Source organism: Lithobates pipiens, unplaced genomic scaffold (assembly GCF_037356315.1).
Source record: "Lithobates pipiens isolate NorthernLeopardFrog02 unplaced genomic scaffold, aLitPip1_a1.2 Scaffold_19, whole genome shotgun sequence".
Lineage (NCBI taxonomy): Eukaryota > Metazoa > Chordata > Amphibia > Anura > Ranidae > Lithobates > Lithobates pipiens.
The window spans coordinates 392650522-392673924 of record NW_027507764.1 but is presented as its reverse complement, the minus strand read 5'-3'; the positions used below and the strand labels follow the sequence as shown (position 1 = coordinate 392673924).

The 23403-nt window shown below is 40.5% G+C and overlaps 1 protein-coding gene across 1 annotated transcript in view; it reads right to left on the bottom strand.

Annotated features, from left to right (window-relative positions):
* RTTN (rotatin) overlaps positions 1 to 23403 on the bottom strand; it is a 314933-nt gene that overhangs the window by 103531 nt on the left and 187999 nt on the right. Inside the window, exons 30-33 of the mRNA XM_077492379.1 lie at positions 22512 to 22640; positions 18761 to 18871; positions 14910 to 15068; positions 11202 to 11279 (exon numbers count right to left, since the gene is read on the bottom strand). Of these exons, the coding sequence (XP_077348505.1) occupies positions 11202 to 11279; positions 14910 to 15068; positions 18761 to 18871; positions 22512 to 22640 (477 nt within the window). The remainder of the gene's footprint in view (positions 1 to 11201; positions 11280 to 14909; positions 15069 to 18760; positions 18872 to 22511; positions 22641 to 23403) is intronic.

Genomic DNA, 23403 nt, shown 5'->3' with positions numbered 1-23403 from the left:
AAACCCATGCCACAAAGAATTTCCTGGGATGACTCTTATCCTTCCCAGGTCAGGCAAAGATGTGTGGTGATAAACCTTACAAGATGAGGGCTTCAGCAAAGTGGGGATCATAGTCTAAAAAGACCCCTCAGGATTTGGGCTTCAATAGCCAAGCCAACAAAGCCAGCAACCATAAAGCAGGATGGTATATGAGATCTTGAGAAAGAAGATCTGGAGGATTCGGTAGGGGTCATGAGAAGTCTGAATATGTTTAAGTACTACACCCTTATTGCCCATGAAGCTGTCCTCATACCTCATAGAAGAGCTAATAGCGCTAATAAGGCAGAAAAATAAGGACCAGTAGGTAGACATCTTTGATGTCCACTGAATCTTGGAAGTCTCTCTGATGTAGAGAAGCCATCACACAACTTCCATACAGAACTTTTGAACATGTAGAAACTCATTCAAGCTCTTTGGGTTCAGAATGGGCCACATACCTTAATGTGGTTTGGGCAACATTAGCCATGCAATTAATCTGGTTCTGGACCAGATGCAATGACCCCCAGCGCAACAGGTCACGTGCAGCAAACAAGGCTGCTTCTTTGTTGTTGGTAACATTCAATGGCATAAAGAATGGAGGAGGCAAGACGGGAAACTGTAGTTTGTGGACACAATGTTTTGAACACAGATTTTAGAGAGATCTTGAATCCATATGGCCGCAAAGACCACAAGACATTCCCCCCATGTAGGGGGTCCCTTTACTAGAAAAAAGGTTACCCATTTTGGCAGGCTTGGGGTTCTTGGAAATCCACTTAATCTTAGGATTTTTGAAAAAAACAAAAAGGAACCTTTTTGGTCCCTGAAGTAGATGGCTTGTCTTTGAAGGTAAAATAAGTCTCTTTTCTCCCCAAATCTTCTGTAAAATGTATCCAAGTCAATGCCAAAAAGGTGTTCACCCTCAAAAGGGATTCATTCCAGCTGTTTCTTGCAGGGGAGCTTTGCTACCCAGCATTTTTTTCATGCCTCCTATGGATTGACATATTTTTTGTTATTGTTTTTTTTTTTTTGCAATACGCTAGGCCCAGACAAGCAAGGCTTGCTCAAACTCCATGGAAGCAATGACTGGTTGCATGGCTACACTCACCAAATAAAATAATGCCTTAAAGCTTAACTTCAAAATTCCACATTTGCAGTGAAGTTGACCAGCATTGTGAGGGGTAAATGCTCGGTTAGTCTAAGGGCAGAGGATTTGGGGGAAATTAACTTATTCCTCACTCCATCATGCTCATTCCAGTGCTGCAACTGGTTCCTCACAGCTGCCTCTGTAAGCTGCGTCTCACTTTGGTTGCATTGAATGCGAATGGCTTCAATTAATACAGCACCATGGTAAAGGCAGCAGAAAAATAGGATTTTTGATTTACCGTAAAATCAGTTTCTCTGCGTTCACTGACAGACACAGCCTTCTTTATTTATAACCATGGGGTTCTAAACATGCACTGCCTAGCTCGCTGACCAAGCAGATTGAGGTTATTGAGGGGCCCTAGGATACTCCACTATAGGAGGCAATTTTTCTTGTTTTTTTTATATGTATTTCTACATCTACTGGTCTTAAACGTGAAAGCAGTACAGTGGATGGAACTTATGCTGGCCACTGATTGTTTTGTTTGAGCCGAGTAAAGAGTAGAGGATTCCTTGGAGAGATTATTGGCACTAAGTGCAAAGGCGTATTTGACCCCCTGGGGTCGCATAAATGAGGGGAGTGGCCATTGCATGCGGTGGTGGGAGCACTCAGGATAAAACATTTTTTTTTAGAAGAGTATCACTTTGAAGGATTCTCCATATATTGATTATTGGACTTTTTTTTTTATTTTTTATACTGCATCATTTCATTTTATTTTGTATACTGCACTACTAGTAGAAGGTTTTCACTTATTGTATTATTGTAGTGCTGTCACACTTTTTTCATTTCTATATTGCCACCTGTGGGAGCTCACTTAGTGACATTGGCCTTTTTTCTCATTTTATATTGCATTATTTCATTTCATTTTGTATACTGCACTATTAGTAGAAGATTTTGGGGTTATTATATTTTATTATTGCAGCACTGTCACACTTTTTCTATTTTTCATAGGGTTATATCGCCTCCGCAGGAGTAGGAGTAGGACTAGGTAGAACAAAACAAAAAACACCTGGCCATGCCCATGATCCTGATCAAAAAACCACAGCAGAAGTTGGCAAGGAGGAAAGGCGTAGAGCAGACTTCACTGGCCCAGCCCCCTGGGCCACCAGAAGATCCTGTGACCTTGCCAAAAACCTTGGCACCATCCTGTTGAGCCAAGACGCAAACATATCTACCTCAGGAGTGCCCCAGCGGAGACAAACCTGATGAAACATGGCCCAGTGAAGGGCCCACCCCGTGGCCCAACCCTAGCCAACTGAGGTATCTGTCTGACAGTATTCCACTGCTGGAATGCGTACGTTGGAAAGGGCAGGAATGAGACGTTCTGCCCACCAGAGGATACTGGCAACAGCCAGGGCCAACAGGCTTTTTGGCCTGCCCTGGTGAAGGACATAAGCCACCGCTGTTTTGTTTGTACCGGGGGTCCCCAAAGTCAAACCATCCATGATCCAGACCTAGTCTGATCAGCTGAAGTTCCATGATATTACTCTATTATATGAAGTAGTGCTGCGCAAAAGAAATGCAGAGGGGGTAGGGTAAACAGAGGGGGCTACAGGAAGTAGAGGAAAGGGGAAAAAGGGAGGGGGGGGAAAGAAAGGGGAAAGGGAAGTTGAAGAGTAATATATCAAGCCGGAGGCCAATTTGAAATCAAACACAAGAGTGTATAAGAAGGTCATACGGGTAGTGTACCATTCACTACCTATCTATATAAGTAGACTGGCATAAGTGCAAAAGAGTGCAAGCAATAAATAAAAAACGATGCAATATAAAAAAATTACCAATCACAAATTATTTCATATGAAACTCAACAAAAACTGATACCGTGTAAAGTGCTACACTGTGATGATAAAATATATAAAGTGCAAGTGCCAACAAACATGCAAACACTGCAAACAATGTGCAAAAATCCGCAAAAAAGGGAATTGTAAGTGTCCGTGAATAGATGTCCCCTTACCTTACTGTTGTAAGGTTACAGCATAAGAGTGTCCCCACACGGGGTATCCCCTGGGCGATTGCACTGTTAGCTGATCATCTCTGGATGTATTTGGGATGAAAATATTGTGTAATATAGTGTAATATCGTTTTTAACTTTTATTAAAATAAATTCACAGGGTACTCACATTAAAATAGCAAAAAGTAAGCAGAAACACAGACGAGCGGCGAGCTCGTAAAATGTCACTTACTCGGTAGTCTGGGTTCCACCAACGTCCAACGACCCTGAGCAGAGTTCAGTCCCAGGACATCTCCCCACCAGACAGACTGGCATTGGTGTTCACCCTGTTGTATACAAGGGGAGAAAGGACTTTCCCCGCCAAAGAACTGGAGAGTAAAGCCACCAGACTGGGGAACCTCTGTTTTCCTGACTCAGCAGAATCCAATTGTTCAGAGACCTTGGGCATTTGTGCCATTATGCCAGGATCTCCCTGAAGGAAGCTTGTATGGAACTATGCAAATGGAATCGCCTCAAAAAAAAGTAGATGCTATCAGACTCAACACCCACATGCAGATTCGCACAGGAGCCCACCTGTCGGACAATAAAAGAAAAATGCAGCATGCAACTTCTGGAATCTGTCCAGGGGAGGAAACACGCTGACCAGAGCTGAAGCCCTGTCAGGTTTAGATAAGCCAACGGTCTGGCAGGGCCAAAGCCGACTTCCGATAGTATAGACACAAACTAAAATCAGTGAAAGTCTGTATAGGAACTACGTTGCTCCTCGGTGTAAATCGATGATGCTCTGAACTCACAGCAAAACTGAGGAAGTGCTGGAGTCGGGCACATAACAGAAAGCCTAAGTAAGCAATCATGATGGCATAGAATTTAGAAAGTCCCCATGATGGAGTGCAACCGCCATGCGGATGGACTCCATCCTGAACTTCTGTACCCACACAAGGCAGGTCAGGACCTTGAGGTCTAGAATTCGATGTACCATGCCCTCCATCTTTTAGACTGTGAACAGGTTTGAATAAAATCCCTGAAACTGTTTCCAGCATGGGAACTGGGACATTCACACTCTACAGCAATGGGGCTTGCACAGCCCCCCGTGGAGAACAGTAAGCAGTCTGGCAACAGACGTCCATTGGGAGGAACATAGCCGGAAAATTATCTTGTAACTGGACAAACTCAAGACGCCACATGATGTCATTATTGGTAGCCCCCCAAAATACATGTCTAAGCACCACCGAGGAAACAGACTGGGGAACTGCGGCCAAGACGCATAAGGGACATACTACAGTGCCTACACCAATAGGTCTGCCAAAGCAGCAAAGGCAGGGTGATTCTGCTCCCCCTCCAGGTATGTCAGCTGGACCCTTAGAAGCCAGAGATTCCTCTATTGAAACCATGGTTGCCTTGAGCATCCTAGAGACAGGGGGGTCCACTACTGGTGGAACAGTTCCTTTCTGAAGGAGGGACTCCCCAAAGGGGTACCTTACAGCAAGCATTTTTGGAAACACAAAAGGCACTTTGGACACTTCCAGTCTTCATAGACAAATTTGTTAAAATAAGAGGAAGAAGGGAATGCTTTTGCCACGCAAGACGGCTTATCCAAAGGGGTACCGGCCCTCCGCCGCAGGCACTTCTGCATCCCCCATCTTGAAAGGTTCCCGCACAGATGTAATATGCACAAGAAGCAGCGCCCCTTTACTCCCTTACAGGATAGGAAGCGTGGCCACCAGCCCGCAAGGCGGGCCATGTCTGTGGCCGCAAAGCCAGATAGGACTGTTCAACAGAGGAGGTAGTGGAGGGCAGGGGTGCCCTATATTAGGCTATATGCCCAAGCGCTACCCCAAAAAAGTCAAGTCTCCATAGGGTATGTCGACCGAGGCCCCTCACAGGGGGCACAGATCGGGACACCTCACAGGGGGCACAGACCGGGGCGCTGACCCCCACAGGGCCACACCTCATATAACCCATCAGGGAGGGCAGCAAGGCCTGAGAAATTATCCCTTGAACAATCGCCACCCGGACATCACACTAATGGGCAAGAGTGTTTGTTTGCCGTTATGGAGAAAAAGCTGTACCTGAGGAACTGCAGAGAGCACAGGTCCCCAAAATGAATGAAGCGGAAAGAGTTTTGTCTCCACCTCTCCTGATATTTCTCAATCAATAACCCACCAATCAGACTGTCAGCTATCGGGGCAGCTCTGACATTAAGAAGCAGAGCTCTTGCATATATCAAGATGACTAGCCACACACAAACACACTGTAGAACAAGGCATGGAACACCAGTAATTGAGAAATGGTCAGCTGTAGTGAGAGCACAGGCAATACTCATGACCAGTCTTTTGCCCTCTGCCTGCTTTGTGCACAGTTTCCACACTTCAGGTCCTCCAAGTCTTCAATATTTTTTAGTTTGAAGCAGTATTCCACTAAATGGTCTCATACAGTGTTAACAGATTATAAAGTAATAATAAAAAGCTAAACAAAAATAGTAATAATCATTATTATTTGTATTATGGTGCCCCATAAAGAAAAGCCTGTTTGACAGCAATGTATGGGCAAGAAATCATCTCAAGAAGTAGTTATAGAATAGAAAATACAGTGGAGATTGGTATTGAGTGAAAGCCTATAGTTGTGACCGGCATTCTGTTATTCTTGCAGTGAAAAGCATGCTTGAAATTTCTATGCCCTTCTTATATGCTTTACTGAGTCCTGCCAAAAATAACATTAGCAATATAATTAAGAATTAGATAACACACGTTCCACTACTTAGGGTGGTGTACAAATGCAGACTAAGCGATCTCTGTTGCAAGGAAATGTAAATCAAGAAAGTGAAAAAGCTCAAACTTTGCATAGCTATTAAGGGAAATATCAACATAAGCAGTTTTCGTGCCTGACTGCTAAAAGACAAACACTGAATCGCTGGTTGTGTGTAATTGAAGCTTGGAGAGAAACAACTTTGACAGAACAGCTCCTTATTAACAACGAAGAGTCCTGTCTTCATGTTGAAATGGCAAACAATTTATGTGATGGCTTTGTAGCTACTAAGAAATACAAATTGCAAAGATAACCATATGGCATTTCACTGAATGGAATGAAAAATTATTTACAATGTAGCCATTTATTGGTATAAAGTGACCTAAATTACTTTCCAATACAGAATTTAACATAAATTTGCATTTTTTGAGTCAACAATGATGGATCTTGGCCTTTCTTTGTAGGGCTTCCAAATCACTCAGCAACCCTGAAAGTTGTGTTTGATTAAATGAAAACTTTAAAACCATTTATTTAATGGGAGTGAGAAAATCATTCTTACACTGCTTATTTAAACAAGCCAAACATATGCTATATTAGCAAAAGTATTGGGATGCCCGCATACACTCACATAAACTTTAATGGCATCCCAGTCAATATCGAGTTGGCCCACCCTTTCCAGCTATAACAGCTTCAGCTGTTCTGGGAAGGCTGTCCACAAGGTTTAGGAGTGTGTATGGGAATATTTGACCATTCTTCTAGAAGTGCATTTGTGAGGTCAGGCACTGATGTGGACGAGGCCCAGCTTACAGTCTCTGTTCTAATTCATCCCAAAGGTGTTTTATCAGGTTGAGGTCTCTACAGACTAATGCCTTGTACACACGGTCGGAAATTCTGACGGAAAAGGTCCGATCGGATTATATTGTCGGAAAATATTTTGTGTGGGCTCTATCAGACTTTTTTCGTCGGAGCAGGATCTCAAATTTTCAGACAAAAAAAAAATCGGGACTTTTTCCGATCGTTTGTAGAGGATTCCGACCGGACAAAGTGCCACGCATGCTCAGATCAAATTACGAGACCAAAGCTATTGGCTACTAGCCTCAACCTAGTCCCGTCGTAACGAACGAACGTCATCACGTTTCGAACGATCTGATTTTCTGTCAACTTTGTCCGACCGTGTGTATGCAACACCAATTTAGGAAAAAAATCAGACGGATTTTGTGGTCGGAATGTCCGATCGTGTGTACAAGGCATTAGACTGGGATGTCCTTAAAGTTCATGTGCACGTAAAGGCAGGTGTAACAAATATTTTTGGTAATAAAGTGTATTTTTGTGACAAAGTCAAGCGGCTTTGCACCATCAGGTGGCTTCAAGGACGCTCTCAAAGTGCTTCTAGTAAGAGTAGTCAGCTCTGTCAAAACAGCAACCCCCCTGCAGATCTTATAACAATAACCCAAGCAGCACAAGTCCCTACATTTGACTTGAAATCAGCCTCTTGCAATGCTCTGTACAGAAGATCTCAGATTGAGAGAGGGAGAAGCAGTGCAATGAGTCAGTTAATTGTGCTGTAGTTCTCATACTAATGCAGAATGTGACAGAGAGATAAACTCATCAGTCTACTGCTACTTCTTTCAGTGCCCAGTCACAGAGTATGGAATGGGAAGGGACTGGTACCGTTTCCCCAAAAATAAGACCTAGAGTGATTGTCGGTGATGGCTGCAATATAAGCCCTACCCCCCAAATAAGCCCTAGTTAAAGTTTTTGTAGGTCTTATTTTCAGGGTAGGGCTTATTTTCAGTGAAACAGGGTAGGGCTTATATTGCAGCCATCGCAGACAATAACGTAAGGTCTTATTTTCGGGGAAACAGGGTATGTTACTTTACTGCAGCAGAGAAAAATCATGCCCCCTCCTCTGGCAGAAAAGGCCGTGTGGCAGAATTGTAAAAACCTCAAGCTTTGTTCACACAGGTGTACTACAGCATATGCCCATGCAAGGGCAATGTTTACCTACATGGGGATGCACAGGTGTTCCGTGTACCCCATGAAGGCAATCACATTTATGTCAATCTAGAAGTAGCAGCTGCACGGAACCAGCCACTGCACCTCATTTAAAAGCCGTGTAGATGCAGGGCCCAGAACACAGAGAATGTGCGCTCGGGGCGGTGCATCCACTTAGGTGTCGAATTGGTGTTTATGTAGCTGCTGCATACCCTTTGACATTAATGAGACCTCCTGCACAAGAACGCACAGAACACCTGACCATCCCAGTGTGGATAACCCCTTGCACAGGCGTACCCTTATAGTATGCCCATGTGAACAAGGCCTTAAAGTGGTTGTAAACCCTCCCCCACAACTTTGTCCCATGTAAATCAGCATAAAAAACCCTAATGAACACGGCTTGTAAATATCTCCTTCCGTGCTTAGTATTGTTGTAATCCTTTTTGTTCTTTAGAATGACGTCACTGAGCATGCCCAGATCTCCCCCGATTTACGGCACACTCTATGTGCTTATCCATCGGTTATCAGGACTTCCTATGGCACACAACACTGAACTCCCAGGAGGCTGCATAATCACTCAGAGCTTCCTCCTACACACCATGTGACCTCACATGCAGTGTAAAGCAGGGCATGGGACAGAAATAACTGCAGACTTATCAGCTGAGGCTGATAGGACTCACACAGGCAAACACTAGGTAATCAGCACAAGTAAATACTATGAAATAAAACAAGTCAGCTATGAACAGGGATGCAGGGTTGCCATAGAAACATTGCATTGAGAAGGAGGCTTGGTTAACAGTACAGGAAGTGCTCAATGCAAGGGCGGAAATACACTACTGTGGACTCAGAAAACAATACTTAAGATGGAGCTGCCTAACCTCTGGAAACAAGTTTTTTAAAGTTTCTTTAAACAGTAAGTAATATGCAATTTGAGCTGGATTACAGCGGCTATAGTTAAATACTTATTATAATGGACTAAATGAAAAGAAGCATCAGAGTGGGAGAGTTTACTTCCTCTTTAAAGTGGAGCTCCACCCAAAAATGTAACTTCCGCTTTAAAAAGGGAGGTGACCCCCTGACATGCCACATTTGGCATGTCATTTTTTTTGGGGGGAGGGGGGGAACCCTCTTTTCAGGGGGTCCCAGCTTTCACTTCCTTCCGGCGCACTGTGGCACCGGAAGGGAGATCACCTCCCTCTCGGCAATCATCTGGGACATGTCACAGGTCCCAGATGATTGCCCGGCCAGTCATGGCGCGGCTCGCGCATGCACAGTGGGTGCCCACACTTTCAATGGTGGCGCTGCAGAGAGGTGGGGGAGATGAGTGGGGCTTCGCTCCCCCGCATCGCTGGACCTTGGGACAGGTAAGTGTCCGAATATTAAAGTCAGCAGCTGCAGTATTTTTAACTGCTTACTTTTATTTTATTTTTTTTTAACAGAACTCCGCTTTAAGACTGGATGGACAGAAATAAGAATCATTTAACAGGTAAAACAACTCCCATATATTACAACTGTGTATAGAAGAGGAAGTAAACCCTGATGAGTTTACTTCCTTTTTCATTCCCTGCAAAGGTAAAACATAATGGACTACTATGCATTGCATAGTAGTCTATTATGTGTCACTTACCTGACACAGGAGCCAGCGAAGTCCCCGCTGTACCCTGTAGTCCGGCGCATCCATCTTCTCGGTGGGTCTCGCTGCTCCGCCGCTGTCATTCGGCGAAGCCGCAATGGCGTCACTCCTGCGCATGCGCACAGGAGCTGCCACTTGCGGCATATCGCGGTTGACCGTGGCACTGTGTAGGTTTAGGAGATATTTCTTAGACCTACAGGTAAGCCTTAATCTAGGCTTACCTGTAGGTCAAAGTTGGTTGTAAGGGTTTACAACCACTCTAAGCCTTTTGCCTGCAGTTCAGTTTAAAGCAGGGGTCTCCAAACTTCCAAAGTTTATTGTTCTTTAGACTTTATGGGGGCCAGACTGTGACCAGTGGGTGTAGAAAAAAAAGTCAGAATAAACAATGCCCAACCTTTGGTATTAGGGGGAAGAATAGTGCCCCATAATTGTTGTCAGTGGGAGGAATAGTGCTCCACTGTAGGTATCAGTGGGAGGAACAGTGTCCTATCATTAGTCCCAGTGGGATGAATAGTACCCCATTGTTGGTGTTAGTGGGAGGTATAGTGCCCCATCCTTGGTGTCAATGGGAGGAAAATTGCCCCATCATCGGTGTCAATGGGAGGAACAATGCCCCATCATTGGTGTTAGTTGGAGGAACAATGCCAAATTTCTGGTGTCAGTGGGAGGAATTCTGCCCAATTGTTTGTTGGTGTCCATTAGTGCCACAGGGGCCAGAAAAAGGCAAGCAAAGGGCCGCATGTGGTGCCCGGGCCACAGTTTGGAGACCACCGATTTAAAGTAAAGGGATCACATGAGAATTACAGGGCGGCCAATAAACATCTGACCCACTGCTTTCAATGCATTCTCTGTCCAGCAATTCTGTAAGCCCTGATTCATAGCAAAAGAATATGCATATTTACCTTTCTGGTAGATAGATAGAAGTTCAGATGTGCTTTCAGTGTTGCAACCTCTGGCAAAGTCTTCAATGCTTAAAACCTCCCTTCTGATAGTGTCAAGTGCCTGCATCTCCCTGGAAAGTGATGTGGTTCTTCCAGCTAGGCACTGCCAAATCCTGTAGTGCTTCAGTGGGGGTGGGGGGTACAGACATTTGACACTCCCAGAAGCACTGAATGTTGAAGGAGCTGCTGGAGACTGCAGTGCTGGAAGTCAGAAGAGTGCAGACTCACCAACTGCCAGAGAGGTAAGTATTCACATTCTTCTTTGTCAGGGAACCAGAGTTACATTTTTCAGGGTAAGCAAGTCTGTTTAGAGATTTGTGCTGCTTTTATATTCAGTATAAGTGATTTCTTTACTTCGTTATACATGTATATTACATATACATACATAATTAACAGAAAGGAGACAGAACTAAGCACAGCAGCTGAATTCAGCTGTAGATTTTCTAACTCGGGTCAGAAAATTAAAGCCAATTAGTTCAACAGTTGCTATGGGCAACAAATACTTCTGCTTTCATGAATCTGCTCCAGGTGTTCCAGACAGTTCTGCACTGGGAGACTTTCATCTGCCTCTTGTAACAAAACAGGCTGTGTGCTTGTGTTAAATTAAGTAGTAAATAAAAACTGCAACAATAGAAACTGAATAATGTGGATAAAATGTTTTAATTAGACGCAATTCAATTTGCAAGATAATAATCAGACATTAAGTATTTATATAAAGGTATTCTGTGATTTGTAAGGGCAACAAATACATGGGTAAATAAATAAAGATTTACAAACCTGAAGAGTGAACTCACTGGCATCTTCTGCATTTTGTGACAATGGAATAACCAGCATGTTTTGAAGAATGAAGGCAGCCTGGAAACAACAACAACAAGATCTCAACATTGCCATCTAGCGGAAACTCTAATCAGCTGCAACCAAGCACGTTAACGTACTTCTAATCTGAAACATGCATATACCTAAGGTAGAGACAGAACATCAAGATAACTCACCAATTAATGTTCTATTCATTTTCTAATAAATCGCCTCCTGAATATTTTTTTTATTTCATTTCTATGCAGTCAGATGATGACAAAGCTCCGGTTGTTCTCTGCACCGTGAAGGGTCCCACAATGGTGCTCAATACCCTGTAGCTATGGCGCTATTCTGCTAGTGTCCACAACTCCAAGGTTTGTTGAAGTGTCAGCCAGGAGAAGAATTCCTACCCACCATTCACAGAGAGATTTGCCATCATATGATTGCATACAAAAAAATAAAAAATGATTAGAAAAAACAGACTAGATGAATAAAATTGTACTATACATAAAAAAAAAAAAACATTTACTAAAACAAACAAAACTATACTGCAGCTGATGTACAATCACCATTCTGTCTCCTTTAGTGCTACCAAAACTATATAGTAGATGCCTGCCTAAACAATCCACATAACTTTTGAATCTAGTTAGATAAGCTCTTATATTATATTTGTCGGTAGAGCTAAAGAAAATTGTTCAGATTACGAGGTGTATATGGCCATCTTAAAACGGACTCCCTAGACTAAAGTTTTCTGCAATTCCACTGCACAAAAAAAATTTGCCGATTACGTTAACCTCAATGGGAATAGAGAAAGCTGCATGCCAATGGCTTCAGATCACATTCAACTTTATTAAACCGGGACATCTCACACTCAGTTCATCCAATTACAGCTTTGTGATGAGGCCTGCATTGGGTGAAATGTTAGAGGGGCAGTCCTACCTAGGCGTTGTAGTGTGCCATGTCTAGATTTAAATCGGTTGTAAAGGCAGGTGTTTTTTTAACCTAATGCATTCTATACATTATGATAAAAACCTTCTGTGTGCAGCAGCCCCCCTCAGACCTCTCAATACTTACCTGAGCCCATCTAGATACAGCGATGTTGCACGAGAAACATGGCTGTCTGGGACTCCCCTCCATTGTGGCTAAGACAGCAGTGCGGCGCTACTGGTTCCCGCTGCTGTCAAAGTCAGTGAGCCAATAAGGAGAGGAGGGGGTGGGCAGGGCCGGGTCGCTGCCTCATGTCTGAATGGACACAGGGAGCTGTGGCTCAGGTCGGGTGCCCCCATAACAAACTGCTTGATGTAGGGGCACTCAACAGGAGGTAGGGGCCAGGAGCACTGAAGAGGGACCCGAGAAGAGGACCTGGGCTTTTCTGTACTAAACCGTTACACAAAACAGGAAAGTAGAACATTTGTTTTTTTCATTTAAAATAACAAACAAGACTTTAGTATCACTTTAATAAAAGTAGGTTATGCAACATCATCAGTAGGCCACTTCCTGCTCCCCTAATGAATTCATAGACTTTGGTTAACTCTAACAAACCCTTTTATAAGATGACGCATGAAGCCAGGGGGATGTCCAAAAAAAGTGTTAGAATATGGACTAGAATCTCCTGTATAAAACAGATGTGTTGTTGATACACTTTGTATGCTTGCTTCTTTGCAGCATTGGACTATAGTAGAATATTATTGCCATCCTCTTGTCATAGAATAGTGGGGTTGTGGTTCACACCTTAATGTTCCTTTTGCTTTTTTCTTTTCTTTATTTTTGTAGTGTAAGGAGTTATCAAAAAGCTGCAACTATATATCACCTGAATACCAATACGAATGTGAAAACATATATACACAAACAATAGTGTGCTTCTGGTTACTATGCAAGAAATGAAATACTGAAAATGTATCAATGTTCAATCAAACAGTGAATAGAATAGTCCACAAAATTCTATATGGAAAGAAGTCCATGTGCCAATAGCACTGAAAGATATAATGGAATGAAGGTGCATTTAATTCTTCTCAAGATGATACATCCCACTGGGTGGCGCACCACGTGAATTGTGAAGGAATTCCACCATGATCAAGCCTCTTACCAGATGGTTATGATCCCCAATTACAGAGACCAAACACACATGAGAAATAATGGCCTGCTCCGGGTGTGTCTAAATAGGATCACTGGGTTTAAACATATGATGTTCCCCAACATCAACGCCGCAACTTCAAATCCAACGCAGACAGCACTATTATCTATGTATATATGTCATAATTTTTTTTTTTAATCTTTATGTATAGTTTGATTTTCCCTTGTTGCTTACATAACAACAAAAATGCTATATTGTATACATGTTGGTATTTGAAACCACTTGTATGGAACGGTCATCGTGTCACATTTATGTATTTTGCTATATGTTTCAGGTGTCTGTATATTGTACATTTTGCACATATGGCAACAAAAGCTGTTCTATAAATTGTATATACGGTGTGTAAGAAATTTTATATATATATATATATAAAATTATACACACAAACAATATACTTGTGCATTATAGATATAAAGATTTGTAGGATAAATTGATAGAATGTAGGACAGCTACAAGCTCAGTTATAATGGCAAAGCACAAAAAATGACAAGGTTTTAATCCAGCAACAAACATGTACAGTTAAAATGATTTGTCCATTTTAACAGTATGCATTTTCCAGTTCTGAATGTCCCTTGGGGCCCAATTAGTGCACTTAGTTAGTGGCAGTAGTATACATTGAAAAACTGCAGCCACTGTCCCTACAATTCAGATTATAATTAAGACTTATGCCTGATTTGGACTCAAACATGCAGTGATTGGGGCCTGTATGCAGAAGAACGATCAAACTGCCTATCCATAGAGCCCTATTCGGGAAAGGTGATTTACATTCCAGTTCCATAAATAACTGTATACACTCTATCACTTCAAATTGCTGCCGTTTCCTCTCATTACTATCCTGTAAATGAAAGGCCACATTATTTCAAAGGAAAGACAAAAAACGGCAGTAAATTGTAATTTGCATTGCTCCTAATAATTCTAGTGTTATACTATTTGGTAATTGGCATTCATTAAATAAATATCATATGAGCAAATGTTACCCTAGATGGGGGAATTCTTGGCTTTTTGTTTTTTTTCTCATTTATTTTAATGTGCTTTTCATATGCAACACGCACACACACACATACAAAAAGAGGTTAGAGAAAATGGTCATCTAGGCAACTTGTATCTGTCAAAGGCAGTCGACAACGGTTTTCTTGCTATTTCTCTTGCTATAAATTTTCCTAAAACATTTTATATTCTTGTATCTTTACACTGAAGAAAGTGAAAGAATTCATCCACACAAAATAAATATTTAGTTATAGAGTCAGCTGCTTACTTCTTATACGTTTTGGATTTCCCTACCATAGTTTCTGACTTTCTACCAACCTAGTTTTCCATGTCAACCTTTGTGTATTACTCCCATTGTGTCTGCTACCGTTGAATTTTTCATAACATAAAAATACTTTCAAAGTTAAGAAATTGAGTGTAATAGTTACCCCAGAAACTCAAGGGCTAAGATCTCATTAACAGGTAAGGTGTTTGAAAACTCAAATCTTAGTTTTTGGTGGTCCCGATCCTTAAAAATCAGGTTAGAATATCTTAATGACATAAGCTACTTCTAAATCAAAACAACTCACCTCTCTGCGCACCATGCTGCATTCATACTGGTCAAGAAAGATACTGAGCACTGTCCCCCATAAGCCTCCAGAAATGTTCTGACAACTGTCAGACAAAGTAACACAACCTTCTTTAATCGAAGTCAAAGCAGATCCAATGCCCAGGCTAGTGAACCTCGCCTGCAAAAAATATTCAAAAACACAGATTTTTAGACCCATCTATGAGGATGCCACTGGGGAATTCTGAGCTCTGGGCAAACTTTAAATGCAGTTGAAATACATATGTAACTGTTTTAACTTCCAGAAAATTAGTAATTCACCCTGTCTGAAACCTAATACACGCCAATAGTTTTTTTTGTTCAACTCAACAAGCTTAACAAAAAAAAAACCTGACCGCTCAGGTCAGAGCCACTGTACTAACAATCTGATTCAACAATCCATGTGGTTCTATTGTGTTTTGACAGGATGGCAACCACCCGAACACTCCGGTCAGTGCTCTCAGTCATTGGCTGAGAGCGCTGATCGGAGGCTAGTCAGCAGACCTTTTTTGGTCATGCCCCGGCTGGCTTTTGTCAGACCAGCAGCAGTACACATGGGTCAGATGTCTGCTGGATTCTATTGAATCGGCCAATGTCGCCCAACATTCAGCCCCTGTGTATTATTCTTTAGTCAAACTTTATCAGCCTTTAGACCAACTCTAACCTATGCTTGGGCAAAAAAAGGCAAAAAATACTCTCTCCTTTTAGGACAGTTTTATAGATTTAGCTGCTTCTGCCAGTTGCATGCACAAAAGGGCATGTACAGATCACTGTATGGTTCCATGACATCTATGAAAGCACCTAAATTGCTTGTACTGAGAACACAGATCTGTATCTAAAGTGCTTCAATGCAAATGCAAAGTATGAAGCAATTTAGAAGCTAGTCATGTGCGAGTCAGTCAAAGAAACACAAAAAGCACACTACGTTGACCAGCCTTTGAGTCAGTTATATAGAATTTAAACATTCTCTAAACCTATATTTTACATCAAGGGTACATTAATCCTCTAAAATAGTGTGCAAATAGGCCATATGATGCTTGTATCCACTGCAGTTACATCAAGCCACATGCATTTCCATGTATGTACTAGTGATACGAAATTTGGTGAAAATTCATCAGAACTACATAACACTGATGGAGAGGGTTGAGGTGTACGCAATACCTATCCAGCTTTGAAGGAACTTTATCTTCATGTAAAATTAAAAACAGATTCCTTAAAATACCATTAAATATCACTACACACAACATTAAAACTGACCTTTAGTAAATATAAACCTTAATATTTTACTTTTATTATTCAACAATTTAATTGGATAGACCATAGCTTTAAGTTTGTTAAGCTATTTAATACAGAGGAATTTAAAAGCAGATGTTCACTGTAGCTGATCCCACTGTGAAAGGTCAGAAACAAGTCAATGACATTTAATTACCAAGTAAATTAAAGATACATTCTATATTCTGTACTGCCTTCTTGTTCTTGCATTCAGTTCCCATGAGCATTACAGAGAAGAAGAGTACACACATCAGAGACCGATAACATCATTTATTTAAAAATGGAGTAACACAACTGCGGATAACACAGTGAATGTAACGGGCAGAACACAAGACTTTAGTTAGGCAAAGATTTTTTAATCTCTGAAATGTGCTAGAATTCTGACATTCTCACAATAAAGTGTTCAAATGTCTAGGCATATTAAGAACCTCTTGGATTTAGTTGTTGCCCTTAATTTCAAATGCTAAAAAGGTTTGCATAATTTTACCAATAAAAAAAAAAGAAAACGAAAAAAAAAAATGAAATTAATGAAGTAAAGCAATTATTAATTGCTGTAAGGCTAAATCAAAACAGGGAATTTAATGAAAACCTATTTGCACTTGTTAGCCTTCTTTCATAAATGGATTAAACTGAGGAAAAATACAGCTGCTGTACTGGCAAAATAAAGCGATAATGAAAAGACTTTGAAAGGGTTTTAATTTCAAAATGTATTCTGGGGCAAAACATACACCATACATCTCTACAATACATGCAAATTTACCCATGTTTTGCCCTTTGAAAATACTAAAAGTACACGAAAAATATCTGCTGAACCTGCCAGAAATCCAGTAAATGCCTAACTTTCTGTGCACTCTGCCTCTGCTACACTTTTTCTTAAGCAGTGTTATCAGACTTCTCCAATTCACCCCTTGGGCTACTGAAAACCTTTACGATATGTTATGGAAAAGAGAAGGAGGGGTTCTGTAATGCAACAAAGCACACTAGGCAGGGCTGACATTTTAGATTTCATTGCAGCAGTTGTCACCCCAACAGGAAGCTAGGCGCAAACTTGATTTCTCGCAGATCAACAAGTACATTCCTGTAATGAGTGTTTTTTAAGAAGAAAAAAAAAAGGGGGGGGGAGGGGGGAATGTGCATGTATTGCAGAAATGTACACAGATTTTTTAATTTCTCTGGAACACTTTACCTAAAAGCAATTGCCTAATTCAGTCCCATCTACTCTGCTAAACCTCAAACTTTCTTTGTTACCTAAAACTTTAAAGTGATAATAAACTCTAGAAGAAAATAAAATCAGTCTCCCTGCAGGTTAATGCCATAATGTGCTAGTATAACAGACTTGCCAAAACAGAGCCCTCTGGCACTGACGTCACTGCTGCACATGTGCATCGTGTGATGACGTTCTCTGCATTTAACAGAGACAGAGCTGTGCCGCTCCAGGTGAGAATAATTGCTCCCTTCAACCTTGTGGTGCAGATCCAGTCTGCAGCCTGAATAAGAGCCAATGGTTCAAGAAATGTTGACCACACTCTCAGGTTTGAATTAAAAATCCATCAAGATACATAAGACATCATGAGACCTCTTGCAGGCATGGCAAGATTAGCGTGTTTCACAAATCAAGGTTCGCTTAGTAATAATCTCTAAGCGAACCTTGATTTGTGAAACACGTTAATCTTGCCCTGCCTGCATAGTCTCATGATGTCTTTTCATGTATCTTGATGGATTGGATTTTTATCTTCAATAAATAACTGCTTCATACCTGGGAGTTCGGTCAACCTTTCTTGAACCATTGGTTCTCTGCATTTACACTCAGTGTTTGGTGAATACAGAGATTCCTGCACATAGTGACATCAGCTATTACCTTTTGTTTCCACTTGACCCTCCCTTCTAGATTGTAAGCTCTAACGAGCAGGACCCTCTGATCCCTCCTGTATTCATTTGTATTGTAAGTGTACTGTCTGCCCTCATGTTTTAAAGCGCTGTGCAAACTGTTGCCGCTATATAAACCCTGTATAATAATAATAATCAGCTGGAGCAAATTTTATTAACTACATCATGCAAGTCCAAGCCATTTACAAAGCACCTACAGACAAGAATTTTTATAGGCTTACCTGTTTGGTAAAGTAAACATTTTAGTTTAAATACCACTTTAATATCATATTTGACCAGCAAGTGCCACTGCAGGTAAAACCTGGAGATGAGACTATGGGGTTTATTTATGAAAGGCAAATCCACGTTGCACTGGAAGTGCATTTGAAATTGTACTTAGAAGTGCAGTCACTCTAAATCTAAGGGGTAGATCTGAAATGAGTGGAAGCTCTGCTGATTTTATCATCCAATCACGTGCAAGCTAAAACACTTTTATTTTCCTTGCATGTCCCCCTCGGATCTAAAGCGACTTTACTTACAAGTGCACTTTCAGTGCAAAGTGGATTTTCCTTTAGTAAGGAACCCCCTATATGTACATATTATATGCTATTGTATGTAGACAAACATACACATTTATCAATAAGAAAAAAAAACAAGTGATGATTTTATTTTGATGGCCAGGTAAAGTGCACTAACCTCTGGGTCTCTGTCTACCCACAAAGGAATCAACCATTCCAAACCCAGCCGTGATATGACTTGTTCTTCGGTACCATGATCATATGGCAAAGACCAAAGATGCACCCAGTCCTGAAAGACAAACCTTCATCTTAAAATATAACAAAAAAATCTGTTGGAGTAATCACGGAGTATGAATGGAGTATTTAAAAATATCTGTTTGGACGGAGGTACACTGAGTTTGTGCAGCAACATGCCACAGTTCTGCCTAAATATAGAATATATCTTTTTAGATTTGACTAGCTTAAGAAATGTTTAGAATTGCTAGGTTTTTATCATTTTCTCTTCTTTTTCCACACCTTCCTAGCCTGGAGATGACAGAGAAAGTGAACACAAATCTTCACCAGCAGTATTAAAAAACCTGACAGAGTTTCTAACCTTTAGACTTGTAAATATAGAACTAAATAGGTTTGGCTGGAGATGGCCTTCAAATACATGCCAACTGCAGAACAATATTTCTGTATAGAAAATGATTATACTTTATATACAGTGATGAATGTACCTTACAAAGACCATTTTTAGATATGATGACAAGGCTACAAAATGTGGATTTTGGTGGGAATGTATGTGAAAAATGTGCATATTTAAAAAAAGAGTTAGATAGAAAGGCCAGGGCAGCGTTTTGCAATGATGTCTCTATAAATAGCATTGTAGCACTTTTTAACTTTTTCTCAGAAATTGTTTCAATTTCTGTGACTCAATAGATTTTTTTTTTATATTTGAATCGATATAATTTTATATAGGTGCATCTCAAAAAATTTGAATATCAAAAAGGTAATTTATTTCAGTAATTCAATTCAAAATTCAATTCAATTCAAAAAGCAAAACTCGTATTTTATATAGATGCGACACAGAGTGATACATTTCAAACATCTTTTAATTTTGGCGATTATGGTTTAAAGCTAGTGAAAACCCAAAATTCAGTATCTCATAGATTTAATATTAAAGACTCATGGTGTCACACTCTAATCAGCTAATTAACTCAAAACACCCGTGAAGGTTTCCTGACCTCTTAAATGGTCTCAGTCTAGTTCAGTAGGTTACACAATCATGTGGAAGACTGCTGATTTGACAGAAAACAGTCATTGACAACTGTCACAAGGAAAGTAAGTCACAAAAGGTCATTGCTAAAAAAGCTGGCTGTTCACAGAGTGCTGTATCCAATCATGTGGTAGAAAAGGGTGCAAAAGCAACAGGGATAACCACAGCCTTGAAAGGATTGTGGAGCAAAGGTCATTCAAGAATTTGGGGGAGGTTTACAAGGCGTGGACTATGGCTGGTATCAGTGCTTCAAGAGCCAACAAACACAGACGTATCCAGGACATAGGCTACAATTTTCTGTCGCATTCCTTGTGCCAAGTCATTCCTGAACCAGAGACAACGCAAGAAGGGTCTTACCTGGGCTAAGGAGAAAATGCACTGCACTGTTGCTTGTGGTCCAAAGTGCTTTTTTTGGGATGAAAGTAAATTTTGCATTTCACTTGGAAATCAAGGTCCCAGAGTCTGGAGAAAGAGTGGAGAGGGCACAGAATCCAAGTTGCATGAGGTCCAGTGTGAAGTTTCCACAATCAGTGATGATTTGGAGAGCCATGTCATCTGCTGGTGTTGGTCCACTATGTTATATCAAGTCCAAAGTCAGTGCAGCCCTCTACCAGGAAATTCTAGAGCACTTCATGCTTCCTTCTGGTGACCAGCTTTATGGAGAAGCTGACTTAATTTTTCTGCAGGATTTGGCCCCTGCCCACACTGCCAAAAGTACCAATACCTGGTTTAATGACAATGGTATCACTGTTCTCGATTGGCCAGTAAATTTTACCTAAACCCTAAATCTGTGGGGTATTGTCAAGAGGAAGATGAGCGACACCAGACCCAACAATACAGTTGCACTGAAGGCCGCTATCAAAGCAACATAGGCTTCCATAACACCTTAGCAGTTCCACAGGCTGTACACCTCCACGCCATCCCACATTGATGCAGTGATTCATGCAAAATGAGCCCCCACAAAGTACTGAGTGCATACTATACTGTATATGGACATACTTTCAGTAAACCAACATTTCTGTATTCATTTTTTTTTCTTATTGGTCTGTAATATTCTAATTTTTGGATACAATGAATTTTGGGTTTTCATTAGCTGCAAGCCATACTCAAAATTAAAATTAAGAAATACTTGAAATCTATTACTCTATGTGTAATGAATCTATATAATATGAGTTTCATTTTTTGAATTGAATTACTGAAATAAATGAATTTGACGATATTCCCATTTTTTTTAGATGCACCTGTATATTTAGCACCCACTAAAATTAGTAAATTCTTGGCAGAAATATTGTAAATTAAGTGCTGTGTTATCATTTTGCAATCTTTTACATACGGAATACATTTTTATATTCCACCACTGGCGGAAGGACATAGCATATTTGGAGAGAGAGAGCAAAGATACGGTATATAGGAATTATCACTACAACTTAAAACATTTTTTAATAGCCCATTGGGACTAAATGCACGTCACACTAATCTTGTTCTGATCTGTGCTGCTGTTGTGAAAAAAAAAAAAAAGAGAACATTGTCTTCTCTTTCCGCAGGCTGACGCTCCACCCCCAAGCTGGGGGAAGGTTTCTTCCTTCTGTATGAAAGCAACAGGAATTTGTAATCTTTCAACCATTGCAGAGTAACTATTGCAGTAATACACATATTTCATTCATTGATTGAATTCCTACTATTAAAATGTATTCTTACGAGCCATGTGATGTGATAAACTGTCCTTTGGTAGAGTCTGGGGATTACACATGAGGACCCTTGAAAGAAACAGCTTCTGACACCACTACATAGCCTACTTTTGGCTTTACCTTTAGATTATTTTGAAATGTATGCCTAGAAATTAAAAAAGTTTATTGAATTTGAAGGTTATAAAGCTGGCATAGAGGAAAAGAGTAACCAGATAGATGTTTTCTCTTGTTTTCTACATTAAAATGGCAGCTGGAACCAGACTGGTTTAAATAGGCAAAGACCTTTTTATTTCTAGCACCTTTAATAGGCTACTAAGTCATTTGGTATTGTTCTAAAACTGTCAGTTTACAATCTACTGCAACTGCCAGGATAGCTATTGTATTATGAGGTCACCTGTATGTTCAGCACTTCCACAAATGCTGTGCATCTGTTACACTCATGAACTTGTAACAACCCAGAAAGCACATATTAAATAAAAGGCATTTTACATAACAAGCAAAATAACGCAGTACAAAAAAAAAAAAGCCCAAAAGATGCAAGAAACAAAAGAAAGCTGCAAAACATAAAAAAAAGCAAAGGATGCCATAAGGAGGAATTAATTGGTATTTTGCTTCAGTGCCTCAAAGGAGATACAGTTTCAAACAGCCATCTGCACATAATCAGATAGGTAGAAAAGAGATTTTAAAGGATGAAGATATTTGAATAAACCAAGTCGCTGAGCCATTGTTGTCAACAAACATAATTCTTTAGCACTGGGGAAAAATAATATATATATCTTTTTATATTTAATTGTACTTTTGGCATGACAGCTGATGACTCGTTTTTTAAAGAAAAATCTTATTTTGGAAGAAAAAGATAACATTATAAAAGGAAGACTCATTGAAAGTAGATGGAAAGAAAGTAACATTTATGTTTCTGGCATCACATGGATGCCTCTTGCCACACATTCCAGCTTACAAAGAACACCATTTCCATTCCTCACCGTGTTCCTGGCTTGAGCTGTCATCTCATGGGACAAGTGAAGCAAGCACAATACTGTGCTCTTCGTGACACCTTTCCCCATATAGGAAAGAGCATTTCCTCCCCATTCCACATAAAACGATGAAATGATCTGATAAGAGAGGAAAAAACAATTTCATGGTAGCTTGACTTTTACGAGTGTTCATAGAATAAAGTAAAACAGTACAATATACTTCGCTGAACTATATATTTTTCAATATAGTCTCGTTTACAGTAATGATACCGGATTCTGCAGTTAGGAGCAACTTGTCTCTCTATGTGGAACAAAAATAATGAAATAAACCTGAAACAACCTGTTTTTTTTTTTTTTTTCTTATCATCTAGGATTCAAGTAATTGGTGGTGCCAGATCTAGATGTAAAACATGTGGCCAGAAGCAAACAAATTAAATTCTCACTCAAGCTAGACAGCACATCAGTTTCTGTTACTTCTTGAGTGCCCTATATCCCCCAGATAGTGGGGAGTTTAAATATACATTCAACTTCTATGCTCGCTAGAGATAGCATCCACAGTAGCTGGTAACCGTTTGAACATTAGCACATTCCAGGATTTAAAGTTCACATGAAATGTCGAACAACAGCAATCAAGGACATGGAAATGTATACTATGCATTGCAGAGGAATGGCTGAAAATGCTTCATAGATAATCAGTGGAAAACAACAACCTTTTTGTTTGCCCTCCTTTGTCTTCCTAATATCTCGAATTCCATTACAACACTTTCAAAAGGTACATGCAGTTAAACAGTACTGTATGTTCTATTTGGGCGATGGACAGCATGTGGAACGCCAAAGGAGACCCGCCGAGAGAGACGTTGCCCTTTGTTGTTCCACATGCTGTCCATTTCCATGGGTGATA